This window comes from Neoarius graeffei, chromosome 9 (genome assembly GCF_027579695.1).
Source record: "Neoarius graeffei isolate fNeoGra1 chromosome 9, fNeoGra1.pri, whole genome shotgun sequence".
NCBI classification, from domain to species: Eukaryota; Metazoa; Chordata; class Actinopteri; order Siluriformes; family Ariidae; genus Neoarius; species Neoarius graeffei.
Window position 1 is genome coordinate 319,377 of NC_083577.1, and position 23,116 is coordinate 342,492.

The following is a 23,116-nucleotide window of genomic DNA, read 5'->3' on the forward strand; positions in this document are numbered from 1 at the left end:
CTGTGATGTTTCTCTCCCTCCGGATTAAATGGACAGTGACTCGATAATCACTAAAAGAATACTAAATGAACAGTTTGCTCTGATGGCGCAGTTCACATTGTGCCCAGCTTTCCGATTTAAACTGTTTTTTTTCTCATCCTTATACTTCCTGTTTCATGGACTGTAACGGATTTGCTTATTTAGTAATTTTAATACAGAATTTACTTTGAAATTATAATCAGACACTCCAACGCCCCCCTAAAAAAAAAAAAAAAAATCGGCCATGAAAAAGGCGGCATCCGCCAAAAGGCGCGCTGTTTGCATCCCTGCAGATACATTGATACATTGATGCGTTCTATGAGAACGCAAAGATATTGTTATTATCTACAATGTATCTATTTGCTGGGGACGTTCGTGAACATCAAAGCTGCCACTTCGGGTCATTTTGAAAGTGAGTGCAATGTAGACCATAGAAAACTGTGTCACAACATGCCTGTCATGTCAACTTTTTTTTTGGTTTGTTTGTTTTATTGACGGGGTTGTCCACGAGGATTTTTTTTCAGCAGAGATAAAAACCAGAGGAGGGGATGATCCCTACCATCCCCCCCAGCAAATCACACCCAGTATGTGTGTGTGTGTGTGTGTGTGTGTGAGTATAAATTTTTTTCCGGGGGGCGTTGCATGGCAAGCACTGAGTATACCCACAGCAAAAAAGTAGACTACACCACTGAGTGTGATCGATGTGAAGAGGGAGTCAGATAGAGTGATAGGCATGAAGTTGGATTTTCAAGGAGTGGTAATCAATGTTGTGTGTGCCCCACAGGTTGGATGTGAGAATGAAGAGAAAGAGTTTTTCTGGGAAAAGATGGATGAAGTGGTAGAAAGTATACCGAGGGAGGAGCGCGTGCTGATAGGAGCACATTTCAACGGACATGTTGGCGAGGGAAACAGAGGAGATGAGAACGTGATGGGCAGATATGGTGTAAGAGAGAGTGTAACAGTTCAGTGTTCGTGGGTGGAGCACAGAGGACGGCAGGACAGAGATCAGGTTTGACAGAACGTTTTATTGCCACACTTTTCAGCATAACAATTAGGTATGCACTTTTCAGACACACACACACTCAGCGTCTGGTTCAGGAAGAGCTCTCCTGCTCTCTGCTCTCCCTCCCTAAATAGGGCGCGGTCACTGGGAAGACACACACAAACAGGTTAATTGCAGTCAGGTGTAGTGATTCTGCCACTTACCTTCCCTGACTCCGCCCTCCTGTCACAGACCGGCGCTTGACCACGCCCCCGCTGCCACAGAGAGAAATGTGGAAGGGTAAACTCCAGTACTTTAACTTGAGTAAAAATTTGACTGTATGACTTGTATCGGAGTAACATTTGACCAGCGGTATCTGTACTTCGACTTAAGTCATGAAGTTGGGTACTTTATCCACCTCTGTGTTCAATGAGTGTCTGTCCACACTCTCTCTCTCTCTCTCTGTCAGCTTTCCTGGCATAACTAGATGTACTTAAACATTTCCAAGGAATAGGAAATAAGTCCTGAGATCATACTTGAGCATATTCAGAAGTAATAAAAAGTAGTAACAATTAGTAAAAATTAATAAAATAAGTTGATCAGCTTTTGGTTCAGAAGATGTTTTGGTAGTGCTTGGGGTTGGAGGAAAAGTACTTGAGGAAGAGGCACTCTTTTTAAGACTCATCTCATCTCATCTCATTATCTGTAGCCGCTTTATCCTGTTCTACAGGGTCGCAGGCGAGCTGGATCCTATCCCAGCTGACTACGGGCGAAAGGCGGGGTTCACCCTGGACAAGTCGCCAGGTCATCACAGGGCTGACACATAGACACAGACAACCATTCACACTCACATTCACACCTACGCTCAATTTAGAGTCACCAGTTAACCTAACCTGCATGTCTTTGGACTGTGGGGGAAACCGGAGCACCCGGAGGAAACCCACGCGGACACGGGGAGAACATGCAAATTCCACACAGAAAGGCCCTCGCCGGCCGCTGGGGTCAAACCCAGAACCTTCTTGCTGTGAGGCGACCGTACTAACCACGACACCTCCGTGCCGCCCCTGTAATTTACTTAGTTACTTTTAAAATCAACATTGACAACTACACACAACAGAGCGACCTGGTAGCCTGCCGCAGATAGCAGAGGGTCGTTGATTCGACGTGGAATCATCGGCATGTTCTTCGACCATACGCCGTCGAATCATCGTGGATCACCGGCGTTGATTCAACACCGCTTTGCTCATACGAGTTTCCGTTGAAACGACGTTGAAAAGTGGTTGGTGGTCGACAGAGAATAGACCCCCTTTCACCCTTTATTCAACTACGGATTTCGGTCGATTTATAGTTTAATTTTCGGCGATGATTCATCCAACTTTACTTCCTGTTTTATGTACAACAGGAAGGCTACAAATTAAGCAAAACAGGCTAAATTAAACTAGCTAACAATAAAGCATCGGGGCTCTTGCCTAGGATGAACACACATGCATACTTCAACCATGAAAGTGAAACTTAATTTATATCAATGTGCGTAGGCTACGTCCTGTTTAATGTACAACAGGATATAAAAATGCATGCAACAATGCACCTCTCCTAATGTTTGTCAAGCTATCTAATGAGGCATAACTTTTAACATTTATAAGGAACAGAACACACTTGAACAAGTTCTTAGAAACATTTTATGATTTATTTATAATTTATAATTGTGGCCTATTCCTCCTGCGGCGCAGACCTGTACATGGAAACAGAAAAACATAACCAAAATTAATTTGATGCAGCATTGATAAAGAAAGTCAGCAGTAGGCTATGGGTTTCTAAATGCCACCCTACCTCATTATTTGGACATGGGGGAAAACTATATTTAAAATCCAAAGAGGGATGGAGGGAGGAAAATTAAAACAAAAGAAAGAAATGAAATATAGAGTAGAGAATATTTGATAAAATTAAGGATGTTTTTATTCAGTAAACATTTAAAAAAATGTTCTACAACACTCTAGCCTAGTGACTTACCAGTAACAAAATAGACTTGAAGTATTCAGATCCGCTCTGCATAAAGCAGCTAAATCCTCTCTCTGTCTCCCGGCAGAAAGCTCCTTGGTTTGCTTGTGTCTCAATCACAGCTGGTATTCTGCAGAAAGACTTCTTTTCACCTTTCCCATCAGCTTTGTTAGAACCCTAACACAGCACAAAAGTTTACCATTGTAGGTTTATGATGAACCAAGTGCCTCGTGGGTTCACAGACCGCGCGCTGCCGTTATTTCCCCCAAATCACGAGTTTGTTGGTCTTCCAATGTGGCGCAGGGTTTGTTTACTTCCGGTTTCGGGTGACGTCAGTGAAAGGGGTCTAATGGGGGCATTACCGCCACCCACTGGATTGGGGTGTAAAGCAGTCTGAACAAAACGTGTAAACATAAACATAGGAGAAATGAACCCGTTTTTCTAACTCGTCCTCACTTAGTCTACTTTTCTTTTTTGATTAGTCTGGATTTGATATTGTAAATTTAAATGTGAATCAATGTATATTCATCGGACATGAACAAATGAATAAATCTTGAGTAATCTTGAGGCGTGTGTGTCCGGGGCGCGGTGTCGCGGGGGGGGGATCGAACCCTCCTATCCCCCCTGGCTACGGGCCAGAATTAGTTGCTCATACCAATGTTGAAAACTGGCCGGCAAAAGTGACGATGGTTCAACGTCGTATATTCAACCTTCTCTGACGGTCGACAGATCAACCTTTACCCACGGTGATTCAACGGTGATAAATCGACCCTCTCAGACGGCGGAGAAATCGACGTTTCACGGCGCCGTTTCAACGTTGATTTTCTGACGTACGACGGAAACCGACCATTCTGACCAAAACTCTACGTCGTTTCAACAACCCTCTGCTATCCCCTTGTAATCCCTTACAAAATCCTTTGTCCTGTTGCTTTTTTGGTGTTTGGCGAAGTTTTGGCTGAGCTGAAGTCCCAGCTCTAATAGTAACGGTTCACCACTGACATACACACACTCTCTTTTCCAGGTTTTCGATGTTTGTTGGTACATTTTTCTCTTGTAAATATGTGTGAAGAATATTTAATGAAGTTTTGGTGGGCTTTCATGTGTTCAACGTGTCTCTCTCTTTCCCAGCAAACAAAGAAATGCTTTTGTGCATTCGCAGCATAAAAGTTTCTCATGGATTATTCCCATCAGCTCCGATGTGTGACGTCATGTTGTCTTGACAACCATGCAGTATCGTAAACCATATTCAACGCTTATTCTCGATTGGGTAGAGTGACGAAATACATAAGCGATATGCTAACAATATTGCATGCTAACAAACCACATGAATGAAATCTGCTAGAAGGGAATAGAATGCATGTTTTTATTCCATGGAAAACTATGTACAATATTTGTATAATAAGGGATGTATAATAAACAATAAACAAACAGTAAATTGACTAAACAGTAAATTGACTCTCAGGCTGGCTTGTTCTCAGGCTGGCTGGTTCTCTCTGATCTTGGTCTTCTCCAACCCTCAAACATATTTCGAACTCGCAGGAAAGGGAAGAACTTCCTCCTCAGTTTTCTGCACGTGTCCCTCAGTGGCTTGCACTCTTCATCTGCTAGTGAAAAGATAAAAGAAAACATATTCAATAAACAACTCATTAGCCACATTTGAGAATAGCTTGTTTGCATGTTATGGCTAAATTATCATCGCTGTATGTGTCACCATACATATTTAAGCCTAATGCCATTTATGATTATTTTCTTCAGCAAAGCAATGTCTATGCTCTTGACAGTGGATTATGTTGCTATCATTAATTAATTAATTATTATTTAATAAGCTTTCTTTCAATCCAGTGATCACACACTAGCGGCAATATTACTATATTACTGGCGTGGGTGCTTCGCGGCTCACGCCACTATAGGTGATGTGTCCGGCCTCTTCCTGTCCCCTGAGCTTTTGGGCATTGTTAGAGGAACACGAGGTTAGCTAGACTGGCCCTACAAGCTGATGCAGATGTTCATGTGACTGTATAGTGCATCAACACAGTGTGGTGGTCAAGCTGTCATGGGTTTAATATACAAACAGAGGCATACCTGCACTTCTGGGGGGTTCGTGTTGGACAGACAGTATCTGCAGGCTCAATTCATCGGGCTCCAGTGTGAGATGAGACAGGTAGGTTTTGACCTTGTGTTCCATCTGGGCATCCTTGTATACCTTGGCATTGCAGAAGGAATACCTCTTTGCATGCTTCTTATGCCCATCCGTCTGTACAGCTGCATTGGCACTGCCCTGGCTCATTAACCTAAACACATACACAGGAGTGAGGATCACTGTGTTGGGGCATTTAGTCCACACTGCTATCGACACAGACATGCAGAAAGTCAAATTCCTTGCATCTTTAACATATCATTTTGCATCTCAGCCACTCGGGGGGAATAGAAGAGCAAAGGGTCCCCCCCCCCGTTAGAGGAATCATTCTAAAGACCTGCCTTTTTCAAGCTAATTTTTGGAATTCAGTAACAACAGAATCAAGAAATCTCTTCTTGCTATTACTACTGCTTTAATATTTAGGACATTTATGAAATCAATTTGCTTTAACACTTGTGTCTAAAACAGCACCCTCTTCACCACACCAACAGTGCACTATTGTGGACGTTTTGCATTTTTGCAGTGGTGAACAGGTGCTCATGCAATCCCACAATGCATTGCCATTTGTAGCAAATAGGGAATAGGGCATCAATCCTGACATAGGGTCCCTTTTTTTGCCCTCCATACACTTTCTTGTGTCTTCAGTCACCACCTTCAGAGGTGTGGCCTCTGACTATCAGACTAAGGTGAAAGAGGCGTGGCCCATGTTTATTGGACTCAGTGAAGGAGGTGTGGCTTCTGTCCATCAGACTTACTGAAGCAGGTGTAGCATCTGCACCTGTCTCAGTCAGTCACAGTGAATGAGGCGTGGCCTCTGTACTTGTCTTTCATGTAAAAGGAGGCGTCGCCATTTCGCTTGTCAGTCCCAATAAAATGGGCTTGTCCTCTTTGCCAGTCTTATTAAAGGAGGCACGGCCTGTGTGCTCGTCAGTCCGACAGAAGGAGGCATGGCTTCTGGGCCATAGAAAGCTGTATGCGCCACCCATTCTATTCAAAGCGCACAAGACCGACTAAAATTTAATTCCATAATAAACAAGACGGCTCCGAAACTTATCGTATTGAATCTCCTGATTTACTGTATCTGTTCATTGATCATGCATCCAAACCATGTCGGGAAGAGAGATGCACAGGACTGTACATTTCGCTTCAAAATGGTCCTGCAACTTATACTATGCTACACATTAAAACTTATAATCCATCCTACAGTTTTATAAATTACTGTGGGTTTCACCTTCAAGACACAGTTTGTCCAAGTCACGCAAAAATGTGAACTTAAAACAAACCGGCAAACTCACACAGCACTGAAAATAAAACCTGGTAAAACATGCGGCTCCGGTGAGTAGTGCAGCTGGAGGTTAAACGTGTTCGAACCTGTCGCTTTTGCTGAGATGAATCATGAACTCACTGGCAGATTATTATTCTGTAACAGATGATTGAAAAATAATCTGATCTAATCATGCAGAATGATGTAGTCATGCTGGTGCAGAATTAGTTCATGCTTAAAGAATGTGCGAGTTTGTATCAGTGACCCGGATTAGCAAAAGTGACTGCATCGCACTCCAGGACGACCTCGTCAGAGCAGGAGACACATTCAAATAGAGTCCCCCCCCCAAAAAAAAAAGAAAATAAATATTTATATAAGATATGAACAAGCAGAAACGGTGAGGAAGCAGCTGAAATTAAAGATGAGAAGGGAGGAGTGCATGAGAGCGAGTAGGCATGGGGCCAAGGGTCACCAAGAGCTCACCAGATTTATCCCAAACTCCTCCACTTCTTCTTCCTGTAAGGGACAGCTGTGAATAGTGATATGGGAGACAGAGGAGAAGAGAGAAATGAATAGACTGGGGGGACAAAGAGATGGAGATATGCTTAGATGACGAGAAAGAGTACCAAGGTGAGCAGCACCAGAGGCCCACAGAGACACAAGAACATTTATTCGGGCATGATACAACAAAACATCAGCCAATCAGAAACCTTTAGTGTGTGAATGCATGACTCTCTGCATCCGGCATACATACGAGTGTGCTCTAAGTGCACTAGAAACTCTCCAGTGAAGTGCAGCCTAAAGTGAGGACAGAACCAGACACTTTATCCTGACTCAGGTTTAAACAAACTCACTCACCTGGTGCGGAACATCAGCGCTGGGTCCGTGTTGACGGCGGCCATCTGACCCACGTGTCTGATCTCTTTAGCGATCATACGCAGCTTCTCAAAGTTCACCAGGCCGTCCACTTTTGAACTGTTACCTAAAGAGAGGTGAGAAGGTTTCAAGCTCAAGCGATACTTCTTACCATCAAGCAGTGTGAACCAGGAAGTTGTATTATGGCGCATTTTTACATAAATATTGGGATTGATATCAGTTTACTCTGAAGAAACTTAGAATCAGATCCCATCCTTTTCTGCATCTTGTACCTGGACTGCATCCTCATAATATTTTAAATGAATAAATTGAGAAAAATCTAAATTGCGGTTTTGGTTTTGCAGATCAGTCCATAATATTTCACAGCAGAAGAATATAGTAGAAGTACATCTGCTAATAAATCCATTCTGTCTTACCCTCATGGAGGAAGGTGAGGTCTTTTTTGATAACTGGGAAGAGCGGGATGATTGGCGGCTGCAGGTTCTGGCTGTTGAGAGCGTTTCTGTACTTGGCCATGTTTCTGGATGGGTCGAACAGATCCAGCAGGTCATTAAACAGCTTATCGTACTTAGTAGGAAGTTTCCCCCAAGTTCCTCGCAGTCTAGACACGGGTGCCAGATTTAGACCACTGAAAAACACGAATGGATGGATGAAGCTGGTGTGTAAAGTCTACTGATGGGTCATCTCAGATCTCCAACCTGTACTAACATCTGTAAACATAGCCTTTACAACAATTGGTAATCTTTGGATCTTAAATGCTGGGGTATGTGGGAATTGAGCATAGCAAGCTTTCATCCTTCTTTCCTCACCTGATGATGGCAAACATGGAGTTGAAGTTCTTGCACTCGCGGCAGTGCAGAGCGATCTTAATGAAGTGTTTAATGATCTTCATGCGCGTCATCTGGTCGGGCTCCCTCAGCACCTCAGTGGCCACCCAGAAGGTCTCTCGGTTTATGGACTCTTCGAAGAGCTTGAGGCTGGAAGGTACGGGGAGGTGTGACCGCAACTTGAAGAGGTCATCGATGTACTCAGTGGGCTCGATGGCAGAGAATAACTCGAAGGCACGCATGGAGAGCTGTGTGGCCACTTCCACAGTGCTGAGTTGCAGCAAGCTGATCTGACTCACTCTCTCAAGCTCCTGGGTGTCCTCGTCTGAGCACAATGTCTCCGTCTCCATGTTGCTCTTCAGGTAGTACCTGCAAATTTGGAGGTAGATACAGCCGTAAGGTAGAGGTCTATGATTGCCAGGTCAGTATATCACCTCATGTCATTATTTATAGTGCATTCTGCTTTGGGATGATCCGTTATAGGAAAATAATAAGTAATAATAAATATATTCAATCTGTTGTCTGCTGTTAGAAAATTAATCGACATCTTCTGACAAATCAGTTGAGGATTCAACAGTGCAGCGGTATAAAATAGTTCAAAATTGGACATATTAGTTACACAGAGATTAAATGCATAACTGCTGAGCATTTTGCATGCGAGTGTGTTTAATCTGAGCTCATACCTGCCACTGAGCTGGAGTCTGTCTGCCGGTTTGGAGAGCTGTTCAGGAAGCTGCTGCTGCTGTTTGATTACACCCCCAGATGTGACAGACACCTCACATGGTGAATAAGCTTCAGGTGCGGCGGTCAGAGCAAACTCCTGGACGGCCTGAGTCACGACCTCCCCTCCCTGTTTTGACCGTGTCATTTCGACAATGCTGTTGTCCTGGGATTGACCTACACCATCATCACTGCAGAACACAGCACAGACCGTGGTTAGACATTTAGCTCGGTGATGGTGCATTATATTACGAGTGCACTTTTATTTTATCCACATTCACTGGATATGAGCAATCGTGTGCTCTGATTGGCTACTCTACTACTAGGATATCAACTCATATACTGTGAGTAGAGAAAAACAAAATGGCGGTGCGTGTTGCTGAACCAACCGAGGACAAAATAAAAACTACTCAAAAACAAAAACCCCAAAACGCAAAAAAGCAAGAAAATATGGAATAAAAGCATTTCATGGTAAGAACAAATCTTTTTTTTTTTCAAGAATGATTATTATTAGCATTTTTCACAAATTGCTACTGTCATTTCGCCGGTATGTTTACATTCTAAGCGGAAATGATTTTGTCGGACGTTTCAGATAAAAGTTTTATTTATCGAATTCGCAAAAAATAAAAATGCTCTCTTTCTCAAAATCCAGTGAATGTGGATCGAAGAAAACAGTTATTCCACTCAGTCTTGTACATAGCTTATAGTCAACTCGATTTCGTGGAATAACTGTTAATTATATCGTGAATATATATCCACACTGACTTGTACAGCTTGGGCGGTAGAATACTGGTCACCGTCTTGCCAAAGATCTTCTTGAGCTTGTTCCTCCCGCCCACTGTGTTGGCCATGGCTTTCTTGCTCACTTTGTCCAGATCCAGATCCATCACCTGCTCCACAGCTGGATCTGGGAAAGAGCAATGGCTTGCCTTCTTGAGAATGTGTGGAGCCCCATTCCTCCTGTCCAGCTCTTCCTCATGGTCAGATTGAGCCAGAAGCTCCTTAAACACTGAGAGAAAATTACATAATAATTATGTTTGATCATACAAGATACGTTCATTATTACTCATACTTAGAGTGCTGATCTCGGAGCAGTTTTCGCCCAAATGACAACCTAATGAAGCATGAAAGTTTACTGATTATGGATTATTAATGTTGAATTTTGGCTTTAGTCAAGTTGAATCCCAGAAAAAGATGAAGCAGATTCCCATCAACACTGTTGGATGGCTATAAAAGAATCCTGAATTAGAAGTCGCATATCTTGGACTAATTCTCAGGCTGAGATCCGTCAGCCATAAATCTGACTGTGTTTTAACCTTTGGGTTTTTTCCAATCTTCTAATTTCTTTCTCAGTAGATGCGCTTGCTTGATGTGTAACTTACCCAAGAGATTTGTTGTCACAGTAATCGAGAGGTGCGTATTGTTGCGCAGGATCTCATTTGCTTTGGACAGCTGTACGTTCTTAAAGTTCTGCCCATTCACCTCCAGGATCTAAGAGGAACACAGAGAAAACGTACAGAGATATGGATCATCATGTTTTCCAAAGAGTCAACAGTCTTCACCACTAAGCCACCAATGCTGATTATTATTTTTTTTTATGGGGAGGAGATTATTTTGGCATATTTCTGAATAATAACTCATAACAGCATACTCCTATGCAAAATGTGTAAAGGTGATCAGATCCATGGACGTCTTGCCTTGAACCAGTTCCACCTTTATAGCTCCACCTAACCATGCCAAAGCAAGATATCATCAGAAGTACCTGATCTCCACGTCTGAGGCCTGCTTCTGCAGCTTTGCTACCCGACTCCACATTCTCAATGAAGATGCGACAGCCTTTCCCTGAGCCACCGAGCAGACTGAAGGCCAGAGGAGTCTCGCGTGACGGCTTCGTCAGAGTCACCACGCGCAGCTTGGCTTTGGCAGCACAAGCTCTGTTTAACAGTGTTAAGTGGCCAAGCATTTTCTGTTTCATCACACAAGAGCAAAGAGATTATAGTGGGTTAGGGACAGCATTGTTTAAAAAAATCATTTGTACTGACAGGTACATTAAAAAAAAAAATAAATAAATAAACAGCACTCACCTGTCTCTCTAGATTGTTCTTAAATTCTGTGAGAAAGTGCATCATCTCAGGATCACCCTCAAAGTCACTGAAGTGTTTGTTGACCCACAGCAAGACTACCTGTGTAACCTGTGAACACGAGCATTCATCCCAAAGTTAGAATATATAGTGGAATTTAAAAGTCCACTATCCAGGGTTCCCACTGGTGCTCGTCACACTCGTCATTGACGAACATCCTCCATCCGTGATGAAGAGAAAATTACTAGCAGTCATCACAGTGACAAAGGTATTTATCATTATCATAAGTCATCTTCTCTAGAAAAGCCAGAGTATAAAAATGACCTTGTGACCAATAAAAATCAACTACACTTAATGGAAATGAGCACCAAGCTTTGACCAATCGCAGCGCATCTTAATCAGCCTGGTGCGGTGGTGTAATTGTCTCTGTGTGAACCAAACAATGGCGCAGTCTAAGCTGATGAAGTTTTTCGGACGGTCTTATTCAAACAATGAAGATGATTTAAGGGCTGAAACAGCCACAGGGGAGGCTCACTCAGAGCCCCGACCGTCCCCAAGCACATGGGACAGTGTTAATAATACAGGAGATGGTTAAAAAAAAATAAAAAAAAGTGAAGGTGCTGTCCGACAGCAAGCAACTGAAGGGAGCTGTGTTTCAGGGCCATGGCATGTTGAGTCCCCCTGGCAAACGTATGATGAAAAACGTGGTGTCATTCTGTGTTCAGTTTATAAATCAACGGGAAAATTGGATTCCTTCACTGTTGGTTGTTCCAAGATCCTTCTCGACTCTGTTCAACTGTAAATCAAGTTTTGTGTTGAAGTTAAAGGCTAAGGGGAGTCCTAATACCTCTTTTGAATAATTCCCTTTAAAATAATCTTCAATAAGCTCAAACTAAAGAGGTTTATTCGAGCTTGATGGTGCACAGCGCGCCCAAAATCAACTCTTTCTTATTAGAGGCTGGAGTGAAGCCCAGATTTGATATGTAATGGAGAGGCCGAGCTGTATCTGTACAAATATTTGAATTGTGTCAGTTTGATTGGTATAAACCTGTATTAAGTCCACTTTGATAAGTCAGTAACTAAGAAAAATTACAGACTAAGCGAAGAAAAAAATAAGAAAAAGTGAAGAATACTTCTTTGACTTGATTTTTCAATAAAAAAGTGGAGAATATTTTTCAGAACCCGGGGGAACCCTGACTATCGTTGTTATTATTCAAATGGAAACTGTTTTTGGAATAAAATTCAATCGGCTCGTCGCAGCTAGAGGTCACGTGCTTGAATACCACATCGCTATGCCATACTGCAGAGCAAGCTTTCAGGTAAACAAAACCCTTGACAAGGTCAAGTACAAACATTTCAGCAGTTTATAGCGCTTAATCTCTCTCCTCTTTGAGAAGAATTGTCAAAGTAGTTTCCCAAGTTAAATTTGGCCTCATTTTTACAGGAAAAAAAATAATTTTATCACAAAGACATGGACTTTTAACGGACGGCGTTTGGATCTTAATGGCTGAACAACATGCTGACTTCGCAAGGTGTATGTATATATATATATATATATATACAGGGCTCGAAATTCGCGGTGGTCCGGTCACCCAAGGCAACTTAAATTTTCATTTGGCGGGTAGTTCCTGTCACTAGGCAGCCCGGCTGGCTAGTTGAAAATAAAAAATATATATGAAGCGAAGATTCAGACACACCGTCAACTAAAGCCGCCACATATTAAGTGTGTGCCGTGTCTGTGTTAATCAGTGTGTTTATCGGCAGGACGGAAACTACCGAAGAATTCCGAATCATATCGTGTACGAGTCAGGCTGTCGGTTTTTTCACTACTGCGCATGCGTATAACACATCTCGCTGAATATCGCGGTAATCACGTGTAGTATTGGACCAGGTGGGTGGAGCACAGAAGCACGGCAGGCCAGAACTGAGTTCTCAATGAACTATTTATTACTAGCTTTTCAGCCTTTTATCGCTTCCCACCCGCGCGCGCACACACACACACACACACACACACACACGTGTTCTGGTTGGGGAGAGAGAGCTCCCTTTCTCTGCTCTCCTCTCCTTTTAAAGGGCGCGGTCACTGGGGAAGACACACAAACACAGGTTAATCCCCATCAGGTGCAATGATTCCACCACTTACCTTCCCTGACTCCGCCCTCCATTCACAGACCGACGCTTGGCCACGCCCCCGCTGCCACATCACATTATTATCAGGGCTTTGAACCGGTTCAAGGAACGAAAACCGGGAACTTTTTCTATTTCACATGGAACAGAAATGAAACCAGAAACTTTATTATTTTTTATGTCCCGGAACAGAAACGCTTATTAAAAATAATGGTAACCGGTTAATACCGGTTTTTATTTCGTTCCTCAAAGTTTCCGTAGCCTACAAATAAAAAAGCCATTCTTCTCCTGCGCAAGTTTCTATGACCCGCTGGGGTTCACTTCCTGTGTGACGTTCGCTGACTGAATGGAGAGAGCGGGAGGGTGGACTACTATCACGTCTCCATTACTGAGTGTCTGAGCAAAGAAGAGCCTGAACGATGCAACCTCCCTATTGGCTGTTTGTAAAAATGTATCAATTGTTGCCCCTCCCACGGGAATCATCGCGGGCTCGAGAGATGAGACCTGACGGGTTAGTTCGTTGGTAGCAGAACAAAATGTCTGGACACAAATCGGGTTTTCAGAAAAGGAAAGAAAATAAACGGAGGGTTGAAAATACAAAAAAGGAGGCAGAAAATGCAAAACGAGTTTTAAGGTAGGACAAATGGTTACTTTTCTGAGGCAGCCCGCCGTGGCTGCCTGCAGGCTTATTTTATTATAGCCCATTTAGTTAAAATAGTTAATATAAAGTGTTTATAGTTATAGTTATGTGATGGTTGTCCTGATTTAGACTGGTGTTTTTTTTTTGGGGGGGGGGTGCGCGATGTTGCACCCGGGTCCAGATTAGGGCAGAACCGGCCCTGGCTACATTTCAGGTGTAGTTTGTTTTATGTATGTATGTACTTGCATAGATGTGTACTTGGTCTTCCAATATGGCGCCTAACAAAATCTCGCGGCGCGGTGACGTCATGCGGTAGCCCTCTATAGGGCCTGACTAGCCTTTGGTAACACACTAAACGAATTATCTTTCATTTTTGGCACTTTTTCTGTTTGTGTAGATGGGAAGACATACTGAGAATCCAAATCGCCAACATTTGAAATAATAGTTGTTTTGAATTATTTCTTGTCTTATTTAATGAAGGTTGTAATAGAATTAGCCTACATTTGGCTTAAGCTGGATGAGACAGAGACATAATTTTATAGCCATTTGTTAAACAGCTGACAGGGAACGTAATTAACCATTCCGGGAATGAAATTTTTTCGTTCTAACCGGTTCGGGAACGTCTATTTAATGGTGGAACCCAAAACCGGAAACGTTAAAATTCCGTTTCTGTTCGGAACGAACCAATAGGAAAAAAATTCTGGTTCAAAGCCCTGGTTATAATAGATGTGGCCACATTATTGCCCATTTAAGCACATGTTTTTGTTGTTGTTTACATCTACATCTGCCAAAGCTACGTTGCGATGTGGAATTTTCTGAAAGGTGTACAGAAACCGCCAGAGACGGGGACAAAGCGACCTCGGTCTGAAGAGGAGAAACGACAAAGGACTTATAAGCAAACGTGAGAGCAGGGTCGGCCTCGGCTGTGATATGATTTTTATGGAATGATTAATTTTTTTCAAGTTGATTCCTTGTCAATATGAAGCTCCTCATGCTTTCTCCCTCATAAATGGTTAAATACAGAAAGCATGTTGGACATATTTTGGGTGCTATAGTCATGATAGTCAGTATATTTGTTTTCAATACTCACACACCAAGTTGCCAAGTTTTCCAACATATTATTATTTGTTGATATTATATTATGGTGCTCTGTGTTGTTCTCATTTATGTATTTAACAACAGTATCAAAATACTCGGGTCTTGAAATAAATGCACATTAGTCATGAACAATGGGAACGACTCTCTTTTGCGTTATTTTTGACAGAAGTAAAATTCATACATGAACAAATTTTGGCGAGTTGATTTTCTGTTTGGCGAGTTACTTTGGAAGGGAACGAGTCCGGCTGGCTGGTGAAAAAAAAAAAAGAATTTCGAGCCCTGATATATATATATATAACCTTGTAAAAGCACTTATTTTAATTCAAGCTGCTCAGCGCAGCTCCATAATAAGTTTTCTAGGTATATAGTTGTTTTTGTAAGGTTTGGTGACATCTTGAAACCAACAATTTGGTGTGATGAAAACGCGTATTTATTACAGCGCATCAGTGGCTCAGTGATCATTTTATGTGGCACGCTTTTGTTTTGTTTGTTTTTATTCACTGAGAAAAAGCGGTCTTTTTCAACGGCAGGAATCGCATTGCTATGGCAACGGGATTGTTTACTAGTATCCTCGTCTAGCTAGCCAAGTGAGATTTAAACTTCATAAAAGTGAAGTCTGTTGATTGGGGGATTTTGTTGCCAGTAAAAATCACATGGTTACAGAAAATTTCTGATGAGATTTTTTTCAAATTAGAGCCTTTATCTGTCACACAAACACAAAAAGAGCTGAGAGGAGGAGGGAAGCCGAGCTTCGTGTTAGCATCGCTGGAAATTGTTCATTTATGTCTTCAGGATGTCGCCAAACCTCACACAAACAACTATATACCTAGAAAACTTTTATTATGGAGCAATTTGAGCTGTTAGAATTCAAAGAAGTGCTTTTACAAGGTGTTTTTTGGTGCATATATACCTTGTGAAGTGGCCATGTCGTTTAGCCACAAAGATCCAAACACCGTCCGTTGAAAGTCAATGTCTTCATGATAAAAATAAATTTTTCCTGTAAAAATGAGCCTAAATTAAACTTGGAAAATTATTTTGCCGATCCTTCAAGAAAGGGGAAGATATGAAGTGCTATAAACTGCTGAAACTTTTGTTCCTGACCTTTTCGAGGGTTTTATTTACCTGAAAGAAAGCTTGCTCTCCAGTATGGCGTTGCTATGTGGTATCCAAGCACAAGACCTCTTGCTGCAAAGAGCCTACAAGACATCTTGATATTTACCTTGTCTCTGAGGCTGGGGTCATGAAACCACTTCAACAGTTTCCTGCCCACCACCATGGGGCTGGGCAGGAAGGTGCGGTAGGTGAGCAGGAAGTCCTCAATATAGGTGGGGTCCACCGCCGAGTGCTTTTCCACCAGGTACATGATGAGACGCTCGGTTGTGCCCTGTGGGATGGAACAACCATTAGATCTGGCTTTGTTACTGAGTCAAGATATTTTAAGTGGCTAGTTTCAGTGACCTTTCCTTGTTCCTGCAGTCAGCCAAGTGGCTTCACGCGTTTGGTTTGCAGACTGACTCGGACATCACTGTGCTCTGTTCAGCCGATTATTATTTTTTAAATTATTTTTAATGCTCTAGAATCAACTGCAGCATGTGCTCGATACACATCTATGGAATTCAGTCTAAACTGTCGATCGTATGATTCAGCACTGAATCCTTCAGCTTAACAAATCTGCCACGTGAAGACGAATAACACTCCCAGTATCATTTAAAGCAAAGTTGATAAAAAGTCAAAGGCTCTGTTCACACAGGGTTCGAACGGCTCCTGAGGAAATTCCATCTTATTTTTGGTTCACTTTGTTTCCTCTGAGGAAACTGGAGACCAAATGATATATATGTGTGTGTGTGTGTGGGGGGGGGGGGGGGGGGGGTAATTTTAGTCGAATCTGGATTGACGAGTCTCAAATCACACACTTGTGTATTCTTCCAGATTGTTGAGAATTAACCTCTTAAGGTGACGATACACAGGGCAACTTTTTGGGAAATGTTGCTGGGCAATTGTGCTTCGACGCTTTCCTTTTGAAGTTGGGCAACATAGAAATCAAAGTGCTAGCAGCAAATCACATGACCACCTGAGAGTTTCTGGAATTTCCAACCAATTTAATTCAAATCAAAACACTTTATTTGTCCCCTAGGGACAACTTACAGTAAAACATGGCAGCATCTCAACTGCTTTTGCAGCAGTTACACAAGCACAAGTGCGCATGGTGAAAAGTATACACTACCGTTCAAGGGGTCACCCAGACAATTTTGTGTTTTCCATGAAAAGTCACACTTTTATTTCCCACCATAAGTTGTAAAATGAATAGAAAATATAGTCAAAACATTTTTCTGGCCATTTTGAGCATTTAATCGACCCCACAAATGTGATGCTCCAGAAACTCAATCTGCTCAAAGGAAGGTCAGTTTTATAGCTTCTCTAAAGAGCTCAACTGTTTTCAGCTGTGCTAACATGATTGTACAAGGGTTTTCTAATCATCCATTAGCCTTCTGAGGCAATGAGCAAACACATTGTACCATTAGAACACTGGAGTGAGAGTTGCTGGAAATGGGCCTCTATACACCTATGGAGATATTGCACCAAAAACCAGACATTTGCAGCTAGAATAGTCATTTAGCACATTAGCAATGTATAGAGTGGATTTCTGATTAGTTTAAAGTGATCTTCATTGAAAAGAACAGTGCTTTTCTTTCAAAAATAAGGGCATTTCAAAGTGACCCCAAACTTTTGAACGGTAGTGTATTTGTGTCTTAAAGCCACTGTGCCTCAATATCAGGTCACTTTTCATCTTCTAGAAATGAACTAACTGCAACTGAATGTAAAACTTGGAAGCACATGACACAAAAACTCTGGTTTGTAAGAAAAGCTGTATTGTATAAACGAGCTCATTCTGCATTAATTTAATTAGTAAGGCTCCTGGAAAATGTCTCCCAATGTCCAGATGTCACCCAGTGAGCGTAAATCCTGTCTGAATAAGGTGTAAGAACAACTGACATGTTGAACCATTAACAAGATTTTTTTTTGCTGTTGTTGAGCTCACCCTGGTGACAATGCATCCTTTTCTGTTGTCGGTGTGATCGAGCTGGCGATATTCTTTAACCATGATGACTTTTCTTTCCTCCTTGTCCTTCTCCATCTTGTTCTCGACTTGGTTAAGGATGCAGCAGTAGGCCTGTTGCGCTATACACACAAACTGAGGAGAAAGAGAGAGAACATGGCAGTATTATTAATCAGTAGCCGTGTTTCCATTAAATTTGAAATTGCAAACTAAAAATACGAGTAACAGAAACATGAATTTTAAAAAAAACTCAAGTTTTTACACTCAGATGAGGTGGTTTTTCAGACTATTTGATAGAGCACTAGTTCACAAAACTGAAAAAAAAAAACATTTTTCACATGACATGAGCCAATGGAGACCCTACCTAGCTGAGAAAGAGTGTTCAGGAAGAGAGTTGTGGTGAAAGAAGAAGAAAACTGAGACTTATCCGAATAAAATCACTCCAAGGAACCGATAGACCACCTGCAGTTGCAGTGAAAATCCTACTAATGAGAGAGAATTAGATCTTTGTTCAAATATATACACCAATTAGTGTCTCCGTAGCGATACGGAACTGGGGGGAGGAGTCTCTCTCTGTCACTCATATATCTCTATATACACACTACTAAAGCAACTGTATGGAATTTCCAACAAATTCAAATCAAAACACTTTATTTGTCCCTTAGGGACAATTTAAAACCTGTTCAACTCAACACAGCTGGATGCACATACTCCAGACTTTGCACATGGATTGGTGACACCCCAGAGGAGCCCAAGACAACATTTACAATTTTCCAAAACATGGGATTAGTGCTAATCCAACACACTATTCATTTCCCATAGGCTACATGCTCGTGCTAACACACTGCACTCAGCCTCAGTGGGGAATCCCAGGCAATAACTGTGTGTGTGTGTGTATGTATGTGTGTGTGTGTGTTTGATCGGATACGATGGTTTAACACAAGCCAAATACACGTGATGTGAGTGGTAAGATGGCAGCCAGATGGCTTCAGTTGTCTCTACAGCAGGGAATGGGCTATGAGCTCTCCAGATTTTATATTGAGCTCAGTGCCTGTTCCCCACTGTACAGATGAGTGAAGCCATCTGGCTGCCATCTTACCACTCACATAACATGTATTTGGCTTGTGTTAAACCATCATATCCACTCAAATTTGCCCCAAGAAAAGTATCTCCTGACTTTCTTTTCCTTTCATTATCTCCTTTTATTTTCTCAACTTTACCCATATTCCTTACATGTCTTCATAGCGCGCCCCTTCACTGTGATTTTTTTCCCCTTCAGTTTCTGATCCGGGCGGCACGGTGGTGTAGTGGTTAGCGCTGTCGCCTCACAGCAAGAAGGTCCGGGTTCGAGCCCCGGGGCCGGCGAGGGCCTTTCTGTGTGGAGTTTGCATGTTCTCCCCGTGTCCGCGTGGGTTTCCTCCGGGTGCTCCGGTTTCCCCCACAGTCCAAAGACATGCAGGTTAGGTTAACTGGTGACTCTAAATTGACCGTAGGTGTGAATGTGAGTGTGAATGGTTGTCTGTGTCTATGTGTCAGCCCTGTGATGACCTGGCGACTTGTCCAGGGTGAACCCCGCCTTTCGCCCGTAGTCAGCTGGGATAGGATCCAGCTCGCCTGCGACCCTGTAGAAGGATAAAGCGGCTAGAGATAATGAGATGAGATGAGATGTCTGCATTTACTATTTTGATGAATTGACAGGAATCGCAAACTTTCCTGGTTGCTGCCCCCTGGCCCTGTGGCATGGGTGTTTATTTAGCCACATTATTCCAGACAACAGAACGGGTTGCCATGCAACAATAAAATAAACATTAACTGGCGCGAATGTTCTTTGTCTAGCAGCCAGCAGCAGTAATGCCGCAGCAATTATGCCGAAAAGAAAATGTACCTTTTCCAAAGATTTACAGGGCACCTACCCATGGATTAAAGTTTTCCGTCGTGTGACGGATATCAGTCAACTGAACTCTCCCAAGGCCAAATGTGAGGTCGGTGCTGATCCGAGGAGAATTAAAATGACGGGTGGTTGGGTAGAGATTGGGTTATAACACTGATGTGTTGCAACACCATCAACTATCAGCAGGGTTTATTTAACTTTTTTGTTTTTGAGCCATGCTTTGTGTCATTCATTTCCTATGTTTGATCACATTTAAATGTTCGCTGTCTACGGTGCGGCATTAAAAACATGCGCTGTCAAAATTGGCAAAATACATTCCCATGTGCTTGGCGTGCTTGTGTCTGACCATTTCTGTTTTGTACTAAATTAAATCTTGCCAAAATGACTAGTTCAAACCTGGACATATAGAAATAGAGCATGTTAAAAAACAAACGAAAAAATAAAGCCCGGAAAGCCCGCTCCTCTGCTTCAGCCAGACTTGAAGACCCGACGGTGCAATGCTTGCAGACTGTCAGAAGTAATTAGACCTAAATTTATAGCTAACAAATCAGCAGACGCCCCAACAATTATTATTTTCGTTAGGCCAGTGTGTAAGGTATGTTAGAATCGTGCCTTATAGCCTACGTTATATCACAATTTAAAGGGCGTTTGAGGAGTTGGAGGCTGCGAGTGCAATGATGTTCCGACATGCGCTAAACTTTATTCCCTGAAAATCATACACCAGCGTTCAATGCCCCAAACAGTCAAAATGTCTAGAAGACTACAGTTAAATAATAATCATAGCCAGGCCCATTTCAAGCTATTTGGGGGCCCTAGGCAAAGGGGGATCTGGGGCCCATAATTATCCCCCCCTCGACGAAAGGCCTTATGGCCGCCTACCCACTGAAGACTTAATAAATAAACATCACACATTTTGTAATCATTCTTACGATTTTTACTGAATAAATGAACTCTTTACATTATTATAAATAATTATCAAACCCAATTAAACACAAGAATAGACAAAATACACACACACACACACACACACACATATATATATTATTATATATAATATTTTATAATATATATTATATATATATATAATATATATATTATAATATATATATTATATAATATATATAATATTTTCATATTTTATATATATATATATATATATATATATATATATATATATATATATATATATATATATATATATAATATGAAAATAAGACAAAGTAATATAAAATGTGTAAATAACACAACACTAAACATTTACAGTATATACACAAGTAGAAATAACTTTAAATGGTGATTAAATGATTACAAACATGAATAAGAATCTTAATAAGAACCAGCACACACAGAAAAGTGCAAAAGGTATAGAAAAACACATAAAAATTTAAGAATACGCAACTAGAATCATGGGCAAAATGTCTAAAACTGCTGCTTGCGGGCTTTGGCTTCAGCAAAGGCAGCCACAATACCCTCCATGTCCAAAGACCTGCGGACATCACATTCAATTGACATCAGTGCCACTTTTTTACATAAATAGGCTATTTATGTAAAAAAGAGCTTTCTTGTGAGCCATCCCCTGTCCTACTCCATTCCTGCTCACGACACACTAGCTACTTCTGATGAAAGCCATGCAGCTCACTGAAACTAACTCTGACTATGACATTTTGATAAACACAATAAGTTAATCTGGGAGAAGTTGACAGTCTTTCACCTATTTGTGTGGCACATATTAGAATTTTTAGCCAGTCCTTGCAAGTTTGTAAGCCTGTTGTGCATGACAACGTTTACATCACTGTTATAAACACTGTCTACAAGATAACTACCATTAACGTAAGCTAGCTACCAAATTTGCTTGTCGACCCGCTTGGTATTAATGAGTGTGTACATTCTCACTTACCAGTGTCTTGTTTTTTTCTGTCTTCCTCTTCCCTTTTCTTCTTTCTCTTCTGGCTCCCTGAGGGGTAATTTCGCTTCATATTTGATTTTGGTTTTTTTTGCCAAGGAGCTCTGCAACCACTTGACCGGACGGAGATGGGCATTGAGGGGTTGACAACAGACTGTCATTGCACTTTTCGGCCAAAGCATGTAGGGAGGCGCTGTTGTGCATTAGGGGGCCCCCTTGGAACTAGGGTATTTCAACAAGTGTCATTAGGCGCTGCACTGCCGCGCTCAAAAAGTTGTCATTGCTATTGAACACATAACCAGTCGTTCGGCAGCGGGGGCCCTTCGAGGGCTGGGGCCCTAGGCAATTGCCAAGTCTGCCTACCTTGTTGCAACGGGTCTGATCATAGCCTACTAAGTTAAATTATGTCAAAACATCTGTTTCTGGCCTATGAAATGATTGAGGAAAATGAGAACGAATGCAAAGTAGCAGCCAACTTCACGTGATCTTTTAGGTAACTTAACACTCGTGTTGGCCACAATATTTCTCTTAATAAAATCTTGAATTGTTTTTGAAGTCGTATTCAACACAAAGTAAGGTCAAATTATAATTTTAATTTTAATGTAAGCGAAGATCCAAACTTTTTTCTATATTGACGTCGAGCACAGAGGAGCATGTCATTCTGCTTTGGGTTTCAGCAGCATGGATGCGCTTTACATGAAAGAAGGCACTGATGTGTCTGCCATCGATAAAGGTGTAAAACAAGTGGAGGTGGGCTTGGCTGTACGAAATAGGTGAAAACGGAAAGCCATTTAGTTCATGGTGCAAAAAAGTAAACATTCCAGGCGCTTGCATTTGTGTGGTTTGCCACAAAAAAATAATATACGGAAGCAATGGAAAGAAAGTGCAATAAATTGAATATATTAATCCATTAATTAATTGATAATAAAGTTATCAGTTCTAAGTTAATCATTCTCAGAATTTCATCGAAATCCACCCATAACCCCCCGTAAATTTTCAGTCAAATAATTTTTTTTTTGCTTTAATCCATGCACCTACCCCTTCCTCCGAGAGGTGCAGAACAATGTGCACGAAGCTGACTGCGCACACTGTAAGTGTTCCTTCTCCGTAGCCCACAGTGGTAACGCCGATATACAGGATCACATTAAAACTGGAAAAGATTCACTCTTCTTGTAAATATACGTAGGCTAATGCATTTTGTTTAGGGTGGGTGGATTGACAGTCGCCTTAGCTTTGTTCCTGTGCTTTGTTCCTGTACTGAGTTGGGTAGCCTATTTTGCAAATGCTGTGCGCTCCTGTGGGGGCTTTCCTCGGGCTGTCGCCCCTCTCCTCCTTTATTGCTGTTTTGTTTGAGTGTATATTCTCAAATCACTTGTCTCTTTTTTGTTTCTGTTTAACACACCATTCTGACAGTTTGGCCATATTGCTGTGTTGAACAGCTTGTTGCAGCTTCCATTAAAGTGTTCACTTTTGTACACATCTTCTTGCTTTATTCA

General features: G+C 41.8%; 1 protein-coding gene across 1 annotated transcript in view; it reads right to left on the bottom strand.

Annotated features, from left to right (window-relative positions):
- Positions 1–4,894: 4,894 nt before the first annotated feature.
- The window catches only part of LOC132891405 (rap guanine nucleotide exchange factor 2-like), a 57,502-nt gene continuing 39,280 nt past the window's right edge, over positions 4,895–23,116 (bottom strand). The window contains exons 6-17 of the mRNA XM_060928914.1: positions 17,809–17,961; positions 15,988–16,152; positions 10,907–11,014; positions 10,585–10,788; positions 10,205–10,313; positions 9,588–9,831; positions 8,786–9,013; positions 8,085–8,471; positions 7,692–7,903; positions 7,258–7,381; positions 5,090–5,289; positions 4,895–4,959 (exon numbers count right to left, since the gene is read on the bottom strand). Coding sequence (XP_060784897.1) covers positions 4,895–4,959; positions 5,090–5,289; positions 7,258–7,381; positions 7,692–7,903; positions 8,085–8,471; positions 8,786–9,013; positions 9,588–9,831; positions 10,205–10,313; positions 10,585–10,788; positions 10,907–11,014; positions 15,988–16,152; positions 17,809–17,961 — 2,199 coding nt within the window. The remainder of the gene's footprint in view (positions 4,960–5,089; positions 5,290–7,257; positions 7,382–7,691; positions 7,904–8,084; positions 8,472–8,785; positions 9,014–9,587; positions 9,832–10,204; positions 10,314–10,584; positions 10,789–10,906; positions 11,015–15,987; positions 16,153–17,808; positions 17,962–23,116) is intronic.